General features: G+C 31.7%; 1 protein-coding gene and 1 pseudogene across 1 annotated transcript; both read right to left on the reverse strand.

Moving 5' to 3' along the window:
* Positions 1-159: 159 nt before the first annotated feature.
* Positions 160-1,345, reverse strand: LOC18033887 (transcription factor FER-LIKE IRON DEFICIENCY-INDUCED TRANSCRIPTION FACTOR). Its single transcript, XM_006424382.1, has 4 exons — positions 881-1,345; positions 610-810; positions 344-517; positions 160-264 (listed from the first exon to the last, which is right to left on the reverse strand). The coding sequence occupies exons 1-4, from the start codon at positions 1,343-1,345 to the stop codon at positions 160-162; spliced, it is 945 nt and encodes a 314-aa protein (XP_006424445.1).
* A 6,665-nt stretch (positions 1,346-8,010) lies between these two features.
* Positions 8,011-10,464, reverse strand: LOC112096463 (annotated as a pseudogene).
* Positions 10,465-15,418: the final 4,954 nt, after the last annotated feature.

Raw genomic sequence — 15,418 nt, forward strand, 5'->3', positions numbered from 1 at the left:
ATTTGCAGCTAAACAGACCAGAAAAAGTATTAGTATTAGAACTCCTGTGCATGGAAATTAAAAGCTCCTTATTAAGTCCGACGACTCGTACGTCGCTGCAGTCTTGATATTGTTCAATTACATGCATAATTGCCCAGCAAACTGGAATGGAGACGCATGCTAGGCAGATGAAGGTGTCAAAACTTCAAATCCTTGGTTCACAAGAGCTTTAGTAACCCACAGCTTCATATTCGTTAAGTGCATGTTTTGGTCACTGCCTCTTACCTGTTTCTCCAAACATGAGCACAAATGACCAAACTACCCAAAAAAAAGAAAGGGGACAGATCGAAGAAAGTTAACTTACACTCGAAGTAAATGTTAATACAAATTTCTCAGAAACTGTAGTCAAATTGGAGTTTTGAATACTGAAGCTTGTTAGGGACTCAAGAGCCTGGTAAAGTGATACAGCAACACCTTCTCCTTTGCTGCATACCAATCTCACATAGAACCCTCGTTCCTCCACTTGAAACACACCCATCTGAAAACAAAATTAACAACTTAATTAAGTTCTAAAAAAGAAGAAGAAAGAATTCGGCTATTTTCAAGTACATGTTTTAGTATCGATTGAACCTGCATTATCTTCTTGCAAGTAGGATTCTTTTTGCTGCGAACTCGAGTCTTCTTTGTGTTTCCAGTGGATTCTTGATCTTGTCTTTCTGCACCTGTTAAGGATGCTTCAAGATCAGCAATCTCAGTTTTTAGCTTCTTAGCCTTCATTTGCAGATCCTGAACATACAACACAGCGTCTCCAACTATCGAAGCCTTATCCATCTGCACGTTAATCCCATCAAACATCATTGACAAGTTATTCAAATGCTGGCTTTTTGCACACATTACATACCTTAGTAATGTTAGGAACCAAAGCACGCAATGCATAGAGTTTCTCCTTCATCTTGCCTCTCCTCCTCCGCTCCGAAATCAAAGCTCTCGATCGATCAACCTTTGGTTTCTTGGTACATTTTGTAGTTGTAGTTCTCGCTCTGCCTGAAGAATCATCTCCATCATTATCTTCCTCCTGAACACCTCCATTCGCATCACCATTTAAACCTGACAGCGATGAGTTGTGAACAAAAGCAAGATCAGACACCAATGTACCTGCCCCATTAAAACCAAACATATCTTCTCCGGTTGAGCCAATTTGGTTATCAACAATGCATTCACTAACGAACTTGCAACCGAAACTGGGTTCCGGGATTTCATTTTCTCCTTGAATTAGATCAATGAACTGATCAATGTTGGGATCATCAATGAAGTCATGTAATTCAAAGTCCTTGTTTTGCATCATAGGGTATGCAGATGCATCCATTTTTTTTTCCTTTCTTATCTTCTTTTTCTCTTAGTAATGATAAACAGTGATTGAATGGTCGTCTTGTTATATACAGGGGAGCACGATTGATATGAATTATTGGTGGAAATGGAATCATGCCGCGAATTTCTGACGTTTGAAGTATTTACAAACTTGAGTTGCAAACGTTGAAAAAAAAACCTGTAGCATAAAATTTTTTAAAAATAATAATAATATAACCACAGGAAAAACAAAATGTGACTTAGAATTATTCTGATCTTGATGACCATAGCAAATAGTAGATTCTTTGTTCGAATCTCTAGACTTTTGAAATGTTATTGCATGAGAAGTTTGAGTTTGTTAATGAAAGGTTTGCTTAAACTTCGTTTAAATAATAGAAATAAAAAAGAGAATATGTTGCATCACAAGCATCAATATATAGTTTGATTGAAAAAAGTTTGCTTCCTACACCAACCAAAACATAAATAAATAAATAGGTAGTAGGGATGTCATAAACTGCCATATTGAATTAACAATGAAGGATGATAGCTTCAACTCAACTATCAAATTCGTCCCTCCCTAATTTTAGCAATGTGCTTCAAATGAAGAATCGATTAAGGCTTAATTCGATTATTTAAATCATTGTCAAAGTGGTTAACAACCAATATTTAATTGAGTATGTGTAACACGATGTATTTGTATGCAAAACGTACGGAATGGATGTCACAGACACAAACCCCAATACCCCATCGATATTCCTCACCCGTGTGATTTTTTAATATCATCTTCAAGCTTATTCACTTTGTTTTCTTGTGTGTGTGTGTGTTTGAGTACTGCAGGTTTTTGAACCTTCAGAACATTTTTATGTCTGTAAGGATATTTTAATTAAATTAAATTTATATTCATTTATTTATGAAATTTCTTTTAACAATAGAACTATAATTAAAAAAAAAAAGTTTTATAAAGATTAATTTTAAACAGGACGTATAGCCCATTACTCTGTAAAAAGGGTTTTCAAATGCCCAGAAGAGGTTTTGCTGGGTTCGCTTTTTACCCTCCCCGTTGGGTATTATACAAGTTGTAAACTCAGAATAGATATAAATTGGGCTTAAAACAACTGAATTAGACCAATGCAAACTTTGCTGGACATTCCATTATTAATTTTTACTTCTTTTTTCAAAAAATAATTTTCTTGACATTAAATTAAAGAGTAATGATACAGCCACAAACTCTTATATAAATTTATTTTGTACAAACTGACGTGGCATTAATTCATTGGTTGAATGAAAATATAAAATAATAAAAATAAATCATGTGGGCCAAGTGATATTTAATTCAACAAATTTTATCATGCCACATCAATTTGTACAAAATAAGTTGGTACAAGAGTTTGTGACTATATCATTACTCTAAATTAAACTACGCTAAAATATAACAAATCAAAATTTACTAATCCTAATGCGATCAAGATTCCATGCAACATTATTCTGTTAGCTCTTTCTTATTAGTAACTTGTATAAATTAAATCACGACATTGCTTAGGGTATCCATCTAAAGGAATGAAAATTTTCCCATTCCTTACTTCGAGAAAAACTTGGGAAATTTATAAAATTGACTAATTTTTTTTTATTTTTCACATTTAACCCTTTTAATTTTTTCCTATCATAAGTAGTCAAACATAAGTTTTTTGTCCTAAATTACCCTCCTTATTTCAACCCAAACTCCTCTCCCTCTTCACCAAACCATAAGTAGCTTTTCTCTATTGAATCATCATCGGCAATGGCGAACGGCAACGAAAAAAGTGAATTTTGACTAAACACACCCAAACCCATATCCAGCATCAATTCGACATGATTCTAGCAAATTGAATTAGACCCCAAAACCTAGGTAAGCTAATGGAAAGGAATTCGGTTTTGTTGAACTATTACACATTAGTTGTTTGATGAAATGTTTCTTAGATTGTTTATACTTTGTTTTTATATAACCAAGTGTTAAGAGGCATTCATTCAGTTGGTGGGTGTGTTTGTGGTCGATTTGGTATGACAAATCAATTTCGATGCACTTGTTTATTGGTGCGACAAGCACCATGTTGCACAAAGTTGGTGGGACAGGGTGAATGTCGCACCAAGAGACAATTGCAGGCTTAATAGATTCAATTGTGCTTCAATTGTGTTATGATGGTTGGTGGGAGACATTGGCAGATGGCCGTATGGAGTATGTGAATGCTAAGAATATAATTTTTTTTTTCGGAAAAATTGTATATTTGATCAGTTTCTGGCAAGAGTATATGTGATCTTACATATAAATCCTAGTGAATATAGTATCACGATGAAGACAATTTTGAGGTCTATTAACACAATCTATCATACATGTTCACTACCTATTGACATATTTAATGATGAAATGGTTAAGGTTGTGTTACATATGGCCTTTGATGCGGCCAACTATGGACGCATCCTTATATTTGTTACCACATTTCCCCAAGTTTCGAGCCAAGATGTTGAGCCACTTATCGAAACTGAAACTTCATTTAGAGCAAACATCTTTGTCTCTTATATTGAAGAAGAGTTGTTGCTAAGAACAATGTCGTTGCAGCAATATCACTCTCCACTCCACGACAATAGTGACACCATTGATGACAATGACAATACCTCAAGATGTTGGAGAAAAAGTGTTACCACTAACGATGTCGTTAGAGTAATGTTACTCTTCATTTCACAACAATGATTTCTACAAAAATGATGATCCTACTGATGACATTAGTAACAGGCGGATAATGTTTGTGTGGAATGATATAACAGTACGAGGGGCACTCACTTCAATAGTGCAGTTGACGATGAGGGGCATCGGTCATTCTGATATTCATATTAATGATGAGGATGAGCGTTAAGAGGATATTCCTACAAATAACAGAGATAATCGATCTATTCCTCTAATGACCCGTTTGATAAGAAGGGTTGACCTTCTCATAAGTCTTGTTCCAATTTTTCCTTCAAATATGGTTACTCTAAATTTTTATTAAAAGTTATAACTTACATGATATTTGTGTGGGTAAGCTACTCGCTGAGAAGAATGAGTTAATACTGGCGCCTAGTAGGAGAATTACCATATGAACGTGTAGTCTACGAACCAATAAATCTCATCATTACTTCTTTTAATTCTTTAAGTTTTTTACACTCTACCTCGAAAGCCGACTTCAGTTGAAAAATGTTATGATCAATCTTGTTCGTCCGTCGTCTGATGTAATCATGATAACACTTTGTCCTAAACTATTACAAAAAAAATCTTTATGCATATAATGAGAGTGTTATAATGATTTGCATATGAGGAAAGGAAATGATTTATAACCTCTGAACCCTGTGTGTCATTAGATGCGTTTGTCTGCTCCTAATAGTCCTCAACGAGATTTTACTGCTCTAGTGTTAGGCATGTAGGTCTTGTAACGGGTGGCATGTTGATTGAAGGTTGATGCTGCACAAAGTAACATTGAAAATGAGTAAATAATAAGCAAAAAATTTTGAGTTTCGATCAACCGATAGATAATAAGGGTTTGATGCACTATAAGATACTTACATTACGGACCCAACTTGGGACATATAGCACATAATCCTTCACGGTCTGCCAATATTTTTTGGCTTTCTCCTTTATGTCCAGCTCAGTGGTTTGTAAAACAGTCTCTCGCCATAAATTCAGCCCAAACTTTTAAGTTAGTCTAATCATCTAATATTTATTAATATAAAAAGTAGTATTATACATCTACCAATATACATTACTTATAAGACGAGAATTGTAATTCAAGAATGAATAAACTTCGGCAAAGTTTAGTCTAGAAGAAGCGATGAGCTTCTATTACCCAATATGAGGTATCTTCTTTTTGTTTTCACGTCCCATGTTGACAATAGGTCTCCGATTACTTCAAAAATCGAAGCCTGCAACAACCAAAGTGAGAAAGTCATAAAACCACCGTTAAATATTCAATATTACAAAAGTAATTAATCTAAAAGAAATTATCAAAACACTTGAACCTCGGGCGTAAAGCTATAAATATTGTACTTTTTAATTTTATGATTGGACTTTTCCAAGCGAGACTTCTTAAATTTCTTGTCTTTGTCGTTTAATGCATTGTCAAATCTGTCATATATCATTTCCCATGACAAACAACCCCATGGATGATTTCAAAAGTGATCTAAATCATCTACCTGGTTAAGCAATGAGAAATTAATTTGAGAATAATATTTTCTTACATTTAGTACTTTGTCTGCAAAATAATATAGCATAATCTTTAGTGCATCGAAGTCATCCATAACCTCGAAATCTAAATTTACAAATCTTGAGTCAAATTACTTAAGATTGATGTTGTGAAATAGATCATTAAAATACGTATGAAGTAGCCTATGCACTGTTTTTGGTTTTTTTAATACGGCATCTTCACCATAAGAAAGTCTTGTAACTAGGCACTACTCTCCAATTGATAAGTGTATCAAATGTTCACCAATTTGAAACCATAACAGATCTTTCTCCTTGCATTCTCTATGGGCCACTTGCTTAAGCAACACATTACGTAAAATTAAGCAACTGAACGGAAAGTTTCGGCACTTCAAGAAATGTCCATATATGTCTTTCATGAACAGTTGCAATTGTCGTTTTGTTAAGTTTCTTTGGATGGCTTTTATGACTGTAGCTAATTTACACATACTCGAGATACGCCTAGGGAAGTTATTGGCATAAGCTAACTTCATCATGTCTAGTTCATTTCTTGATCCTGTTGGATGATGCTTTGCTATTTTGGATTTCGCCATGTATCTGTTACATTTATAATATTATTATATTACATTTATAATAAATTAATAACCTAAAAAAAATCTATAACTTGGTGTAACAGGCTGCCTGTCGCACCTCATTAGGCGCAACATGCGCACACTTGTCGCACTTAGTATGCACGATAGGCACACGCTAGTTGCACCTGATCAGGTGCCGTGGCACCCATCACACAGATTTTGTCAAGATCGCATCAAATTGGTGTGATAGACATCATGTTACCCACACCATCAACATCACAAATACAATCCTCCATCATCATCACCAACACAACACAATAACAACAACATAAAACAAGAACACATAATAGAATGTGCAATAAAACCTAAGGTTTTGGAACTAACCGTTGATTTTAGATCTTGATCGTGATTTTAATGATATTGGTCGCCGATGATGGACTCCAACGTGCTATGGGAAACCGCCGACGATGAGTGACAGATTTAGGTGAGAGATCGTCTGATTAAAGAGAGGAAGCTTAGTGACAATGAGATAGGTATTTTCATGACTTGATGTGTTGTTTGACTAATATTGATAGAAATAAACTCCGAGGTCAATTGTGAAAAGTACAAAACTTTTGTGGTCAGTTTTGTAAATTTTTTGAAAATTTTGGTAATGATATTATTTTTTAAGTTTTCAAAGTTTTCATTTAGATCATACAGAAAATATATTATTTCTCACTTAAAGTACCCCTTGATATCTTGTAATATGTTCCCACATTCAGCATGCGTACTAATGACTTATTAGGCGACAAGATTGAAGTTCATTTTTTGAGGCAACACATTTTGATATGTGAGGGCATATATAGTAATAAAAATTAAACTACCTGTGTACTTTTAGTTGCTTAGAATCACTATGTTTGTCGTACTTGATGAAATTAATTAGTGGTAAAAGAAAACTGATGATGGTTTCAATGAAGACCTTCATCACTAAAAGCCATTAATTTGTATATATGCATGCATGCACGACAACTATATATATATTTATATATGTTCTATAATACGTTTTGTGTTAAAAAAAATGAACGTGCGATAATTTTTTTAGGAGTTAACTAGTATGGTTAATTAATAATGATTGTCCATACATATCGTAAACCTCTTTGAAATGAATCATTCATTACTTATTTTAACATAGCCTTGTTTATGAAATTTGTGATTATATAGATGTTTATATATGGGGTGAACGTCCACTTGAGTTTTGTTCAAATCAAGACCATAAATTGAATTTGAGGAGTCTTGTATATGTATATACCAAATAATATAAATTCATCTATTGGGGGCTTGCATAAACTAAACTATTTTTATAATCAAATTCGAAAGCCTTAGAAACTCGTACAGAGCAAGTCAACAACTCTCTTTAGTCATGATCTCATGATGCTGACGATTTGTAAAGTTTACAAATATATATGGAGGCATATAGCTTCTCATTACTAGCAATTAATTTGGTCATCAGAAATGTGTATGTTTCATAAAAATTAACATCCACCCAATAAAATACTAGTTTTAATGGGAGCTCTAAGCTAGCTGTCGAACATTACACATCTTAAGCATGTGTAGCATTTTGCATTACAAACAGCCAAAACTTGATTAACTAAGTCCACAAAAAAAATCTATAATTTGTTTTCATTGATTCGTAAACAGTGTTTGAATCTAAATTAGTAATAAACTACCCTGTAATTAATATTAATTACCAAGTAACACTAATATTTGGTAGCTCCAATAACACTTCACTTTCACTTAATGTCATGTTTAGAAACAAAACATTTAAAGTCAAACACCGTACATAGCCAAAGTGTTTAGGCATTTTGATTGTGCATTGCCAATGACACTTTTATTTAAATGCCTTGGTAATTTGAGTACATCAACATCATATCATTTTATGGCAAGTTTGCCCTGCATCCAACTCTGAAGCATTTTTAGTAAAGCTTACAGTTGATCCATGAAAACCATGTCACCGGCATCATGAACTTGCTCGTTTAAAAAAATGCAACAAGTATCCAAAAGTTACAAAAACATATCAGGATGCACACATAATTATTCAATATCACACATTCTCAAGGAAGAGACATAAACAGACATTGAGGAATGTGAGAGGTTTGTGGTTTTTCATTTGCTTGGCTTTATCACCATCGACTTTAAATGGAATAGTGGGAGCTGCTATAAAATCTTTTCAGCTGAACCATTCCATGGTATGAACCCACATAGAATTTCCTGCATATATTAAATTAAATACATTAAAATTATATATTGAGGGAATGAATAGACATTAGTGAACCAAAGTACAAGGCTTATCAACCCAGTTGCAAACAAGGTCATACTCCGCAGTATATATGAGCACCCTGATTCCATCCTTAAGAAAAACAAGAATTCCTCATCCAATCCACCTACATCGCTCCATATAATGTATCATAGTATATATCAAAGTGTATATCCTGATCCCCAGAGCATCATTTACCAATGTCTCGTTTAATAATTTTTCTATGTTTGACAAGTCAAAGCAATATCTCCCTACACATTTCTTTTTGATATCGTAATGCTACATCAATTATATTAAAGATATCATTAAAGTTGAAAATGTGTTCTTTCCTTTAAAAAAGAAAAAGAAAAATAATAAGGTAATTAGGCTATAGAACATGGCAAATTGGTTTCGTTCTTTCTTACATTTACATGACCAACAATCCCTATGATCTTTTGAAATATATGTTCGTAAAAATAAAATGCAAACAAACAAGCTTGTCCTCCATCAATTCCTAACAAAGTAGTTCAAAATGATCTTCTTATTAACGAGAGAAAATATTGCAAGTGAAGAAAGGAAGAAATGAAACTTGGAATTTTGAGAGAAAGAGGATATTACTGCAAGTTTTTATTATTTGTTCACACTTTGGAATCAATTTATCATTGATACTCTCACAGTCAAATTGTTTGATTAATCTCATGCTCAAGCATAATCAGGGCATGCTTTGTACTGTATTGCTAGATAAGTAAGCCATTACCAATTGCAAAATCATGTTCAACCAATTAGAGTTAAATTAACAATATTCATGTTAAGTTTGATAGATATATACCTTAAGGTTGATATGGATTCCTTGTTTTGCTTTTTTTTTTTGTGAACTTGGGAAGCAAAAGTAGGAATGTAATGCCCCACATATGATTCTCTAGTGATTTAAAAGTCATTTTTAGCATACTTATAATGCTCCGCGAAAAATGCCTAACATCATAAAATTACTAGTTAAGTTGGTGGTGATTAGTTCTAAATTTAGATTTCTAACACCTTCATTATGGACACGAGAGATTGTGAGTGTGAGATAAAAAAAGTGAACCTGTAAGTCATATAGGTCGTTGCTAACACCTTCTTCATCATGTCGAATGTCATCCTTGTCCAAGGCATAGCTGAAACCAGTTCTAATAGGCTGGTCGAAAAAAATAAGGTTTGACACCTGGTAAAAACCAGAGTATAGTTATGATCACCCAAAGATTATAGCTTAAGTATACTCACTTATGGTAAGACTTTATCGACAAAGAAAGATCAGATACCTTGTCACAACCATAATAATTCCCGACAAGAGATAAATCATTGGCAATATGGACAGGACAATTTTCATAGAATAATCAGTTCACTACTACATCTTAGCCCCCTAGTCAACCATATAACAATTGGATCGCTCTTGTAGCTTCTTGATTCAAACAAAAAGTAGATCATCCTGCAAATTATTTATTTTGAATGAATAAATAAAAGTGTGTCAACCAAAATGGTAAAGAATCCATGATTTCAACTTGAAGTAGCATTGATTTTATGAAAGAAAACACGAGCATTGCATACTAAAAGATCCATAAGAATTTTTGTAAAATTGTTATCTTTTTACAGCCTGATTTTATTTTTTATTTTTTACTAAACTTTAGACAACACGACCCATAAGAAAAATATGTTAAGCATGTTGTTCTTTCAATCACAATTAGCCCTTTATACTGAGAAATTAAAATAAAGTAAAATTCAATTGTAAAGTGAGAAAGATTACCGTGTAGATTTAGGATGAGGAAGCTTGTAGTAGCACGCATGGTGACCCTAAATCACCAAGAGGACCGAAACTAAATTGCTTCTCAATAAGTTTCAGAGTTGAAACCGAAGTATCAACAGGAGCAATATGATGGTATATTTGAAAAAAAAGTTGAGATCTTTTATGAGCTTTTTTACTTGTGTCTTTGGCAAATATACAAATGAAGTTTGGTTCACTTGATTGTTATTTGGGTATAATGCATTTGAAAATAATGAAGCAAGGGATAAAAAAAGAGTGATAAAAGAATATAAAACAAAGTTGATGAAGCCATTGTTGTAGGTTTCTTTCTATGAATTCTTGAAAAAATTATAAAAGTTGATAAATCCTCACATCATTATGTTTACCTTCTTCTTTCCTCTACATCACTATATTTGCAAATAAGAATTAGTTGTCTCTCCAGAATAGCATCGTTAAATTAAACTTGGATGGTGGACATTCATAATGCTTTTAACAACATATTAGTGTGCAAGAGAGATCCAATCAGAAAATGTTTAATTGCACTACTAGAAAAATGGTCTTTACTGATACTTGTCTTCTGACACTTTATTTAAAAGTATCAGTATATACATATATTTAGATCATTTTCCGCGTTTAATAGATATGTACCACTAATTACTAATACTGAAGTATCAATAACTTTAGTAATATCGATCAATGACGCTTAGGCATCAGCAATTAAAAATTATCATTTTAATTTTGTTTTAGTTCGAATTCGAACCCAAGACCTCTTAAACCTAAAACTTCTACATTGAATCAAAAGACCACTAGGCTACGAACTATTTTTAATTTTTTTAAAGTTGTGCTTTTTGAATGGATAAAAACAAAACAAATGGACAAGTCTTATCTTATCCAAAATATAACTTTTCAACTCCCTCTACCAAAGTATTCATTCCCTCTTAAGCTCCCCAGATCTAAAAAATCCCTAACATCCAAATTGTCAAAAAGTACTCAACCATGATCCTATCAAACCGGTGGCACAGGTTCACCATTTGCCTTCAAAATCATAACTTTTTATTTCTTTTCTTATTTTAGGATTTCGGGTCTCTCTTATTGTCATTAGATCATGAGTTTTTTTTTTTGTTTTAATTGTTCTTTTAGGTTTAAATAAGTGATTTGGAGAAGAGCTTCTATGTTTCTTTGGCTACTTGGAAGAAACTAGAAGGTATTGTTTCTTTGGTTACTTGGAAGATACAAGAAGGTAAAGATTTAACTTTTATTGTGTTTTTTTCTATGCTACTTTCTTTTCTTTTATTGGCACTAAATAGCCTTCATTATATCTACTTTGAAAAATATTGTGTTTAGGGTGATCGTCACTATAAGGTTAATTTTATTTCGCTGATGAACAACATTAAATATTTTTTACACTAAAACCCTAAAATTTTCTAATTTGGGAATTCTTAAGAGCAGCATGATTATGCTAAAATTGATGGTTTATATTGGTTCATAGTGGTTCTATGTTGATATAACTTATTGCTTCTTAACCATTTGTTCATGTGTTATTAGTTTTTTTTTTTCAAAAGCAATCTTTTCATTTTTTTTTCGGCTGTTATTTTTTAGTTTTGTTCATATCGAATAGATTTCAATTTTTATTTGCTATAAATAGTCTCATTGGATGATTACTTATTACAAACTATCAAATAGATGCTTTTACAAAGGAAAAGTTTGAAGTATGTGGCTTAGGTTGAGAAATGAGGTGTCTTTATCATTTCTTTAATGGATTTGTTTACAGGGCAAAACCGAATTTTGTTTCTTCAGTTCATTACTAAGGCAATATTAGATTTGTCTTATTTATATTTATGTTCATAATAAGACAATATTTACTTCAGTTGTTTAATTTTTCATATTTATATTTCTACGATTGATGGCCAAAATCATAAGACTTGTTTATAAGTAATGATTTTGGAATGAACTCTCAAATTATTGAAATATTTTGTCCAAACTTTACCATATGTTTGAAATAATTAAAGTTAAATGTGTACGTTTCAGTTTTGGAAATTTTGGAATGAATTGGGTCTATAACTGATTTTTAATCGATTTTTCAAAATGGTTGGTTGCTGTCCAATCTTTCATAAATTACTCATGTATCATGTTTGGTGGTGCAAAACGATAGTCTAAACATGTTTGAATGAGCTGAAATTCGGAGAAACTAAAGTTCTATATGCATACTTCCAATGTGAAAATTTTTGTGTTGATTGAACTTGCAGGTTATTTTTAATGATTTTTTAAACTCTGCTGCTCTGCAGCAAGTTCTTTTGACATAACTATTTATTAACTTTTGATCTTACAAAACACCAGCATAATAATATCGTAATAACCTCAAATTTTAATATGTTGTTCATTCATATGTGTTGTTAAAAATTGGAAAATATCATTCCAATGTATTAAGTATCTTAAATTTTCTAAGATTCATGGCCAAAATTATAAGACTTGTTTATAAGTAATGATTTTGGAATGAACTCTCAAATTATTGAAATATTTTGTCCAAACTTTACCATATGTTTGAAATAATTAAAGTTAAATGTGTATGTTTCAGTTCTGAAAATTTTGGAATGAATTGGGTTTATAACTGATTTTTAATCGATTTTTCAAAATGGTTGGTTGCTGTCCAATCTTTCATAAATTACTCATGTATCATGTTTGGTGGTGCAAAATGATAGTCTAAACATGTTTGAATGAGTTGAAATTCGGAGAAACTAAAATTCTATATGCATACTTCAAATGTGAAAAATTTTATGTTGATTGAACTTGCAGGTTATTTTTAATGATTTTTTAAACTCTGCTGCTCTGCAGCAAGTTCTTTTGACATAACTATTTATTAACTTTTGATCTTACAAAACACCAGCATAATAATATCAGAATAACCTCAAATTTTAATATGTTGTTCATTCATATGTGTTGTTAAAAACTGGAAAATATCAATCCAATGTATTAAGTATCTTAAATTTTCTAAATATGTATTTAAGTACCAATTACTACTGTAGTTTTTCACAGACAATTTTGACTTACAAACAAATCTCTACTTAATTATTTTTAGGAATCTGGTTTTATTAGTTTAATTGTCCCACGTACCTCTTTCGTTCTAGGTTTTCAATAATGGGAGCAATCGCCTCTATAAATTACATAGAAATAATTATTATTAGCTTTAATTTATTTTAAATAATATGCAAAGGAAAAGAAGTTGATAAATTTTTTTTATTCGTGTCTTATCTATTCATGTCACCGTGACAAATCTTTAGGGAATCTTTTTAGTCATTAATTAAGCTTTGTTCAATTGCTTCGTTTTTCAGCTCGCTTTGACTAAATTAAAGGAACTACATGGTCATAAAGCACTTAAGCATAATAGCTCAAAAATTATCTGCTACCCGCAAGGCCAATTAAATTAATACGACCCTCCAAGTCAACAGGGAGGATGTTTCTTTTTATGCTGTGCATATATTTAGCCAGCTCCTTCACCACAGCGAAAGTGTTTTTTTTTTTAATTTTTTTCCTAGTGATGAAGGTTGAAATTAAATTATTAAATAAAATAGCGGAGTTTAAGGAAATTAACAAGAATGTGCTTAATCGATCAAGCAGACAGTTAATTTATAAAAGAAATGTTGTGTGTGATTATCTGAAAATTGCAGAAACGCTATCAGTTTGTCATTTCTATTAACTTTCTTTCTCTGCAGCAAAATAATTAAACATTGGAAGTATGCCTATAAATAAGGAGGCAGCAAGGTTATTGGATTTCTTTAAGGGAATGAATGAAGTCAGTCCCTACACTAACTACTTGGTTGATGCCTTAGTAATTAATTGCTCAACATTATGATGTAGTTACTGGGAATCTAGTAACTAATTTTCAACAAGTAATTGTACTTTTACTTAGTTGTCATTCTTACTCTATTTAGAGTCATTAACTTATTATAAATAACCTTACCAAAAGAGAATAATCATTGACTCCCTTTTTTCTTATTTATATCTGTAGTTGAATAAAATGTATATCTTTGGTATTTTTAAGGAAATAAACTACAACTTCCTTGTTCACTAATTTTTCTTTGAAATAACTGAGTTTACTTATAAATAGTGTATGAATATTTTTTCTTTAGAACAAAATAGATTTATTTATATTAACCATTGTTTCTCTAATGGTTGGGAATTGGCAGCTGATTTTTTCTCCCTTTTCCATGTATGCAGATTTGCTCAATGTGTTTGAAGTGTTTCTTCCTCAATTTCACTTGTATCCTAACTCATCTAGTCTATTGAATGGAGAAGCTCCTGGTGTGATACCACAATTGCACCACTTATGTTTAAAGAGTGAAAGGCAGCCAACCTTCTGAACTTAGCTTGTAGATTTGTTAAATTCACTCACAATTAGTAGGCATTTGATTGGATTGTATAAATTTTTATTTACATAATTTAGATTATTCGGTAATGAAAGTAGGATATCTCGTATCTTATTTATTGAAGTATTTGAAATTTGTAATATATACAAATAATATTTAAATATGAAATGAAAGATTTTGTAATATAAAATGATTTTTTTTGGTGCCTTATAATTTTGTGGTGCCTTATAATTTTGCTAATAAATCAATATGCAATGATCCAATTCATTTTTTTATTTTTTTAAATAAATTAAACAGTGATACCATGGTAAAAGTAATCATAGACACTAACAAAATATAAGCAACTACTAACACTATGGTGTCATAATATTGGTGATACTGTAGTGATAGTAATCATTGACACCAAATACAAGTGTCACTATTTTTCTTACTGCCAGATTACTAACACAATTAATAAGTGTCGCTAAAAGTAATTACTGACACTATTATAATGTCAATAAAGACCATTTTTCTAGTAGTGTTGATTTTGAAGAGCATTAAAGAAAATGAGAGTTTGGCAGATTCAAGTTGTCATTTTGAGTAGAGCACTAAATTAATTGGTAACGTTGTTTGTTTTAGAATTAGTTTGCTTTTTCATTCAATTACTATTAGGCAAATCCATCAGGAGGAAGTCTTTTTATAGCTCAATTATTTGATTAAGGTTTTCTAGAATGTCTTTTTTTATTGTAGGATAACAAACTATAATTTGAATCACACCATCTTGTTATATTTTGGAATGGCTAATAACAAGCACTAACTTGTTTCGTCAACTTTTAATCAATCAAGATCAAATTAAAACCAAGATTGATAAATATCAAAGCAAAGAACAGAAAAAAATGAATTGAGTTTAAGAGAACGACATAA

The sequence above is a fragment of the Citrus clementina genome, unplaced genomic scaffold (genome assembly GCF_000493195.1).
Source record: "Citrus clementina cultivar Clemenules unplaced genomic scaffold, Citrus_clementina_v1.0 scaffold_8, whole genome shotgun sequence".
In the NCBI taxonomy this organism is placed as follows: domain Eukaryota; kingdom Viridiplantae; phylum Streptophyta; class Magnoliopsida; order Sapindales; family Rutaceae; genus Citrus; species Citrus x clementina.

Coding starts and splice junctions, on each gene's coding strand:
- LOC18033887 (XM_006424382.1), bottom strand. CDS start 1,345: ATGGATGCATCTGCATACCCTATGATGCAAAACAAGGACTTTGAATTA. Junction 518..609: donor CTTGCAAGAAGATAATGCAG/GTTCAATCGATA, acceptor TTTTGTTTTCAG/ATGGGTGTGTTTCAAGTGGA. Junction 265..343: donor TATTAACATTTACTTCGAGT/GTAAGTTAACTT, acceptor TTGGAGAAACAG/GTAAGAGGCAGTGACCAAAA.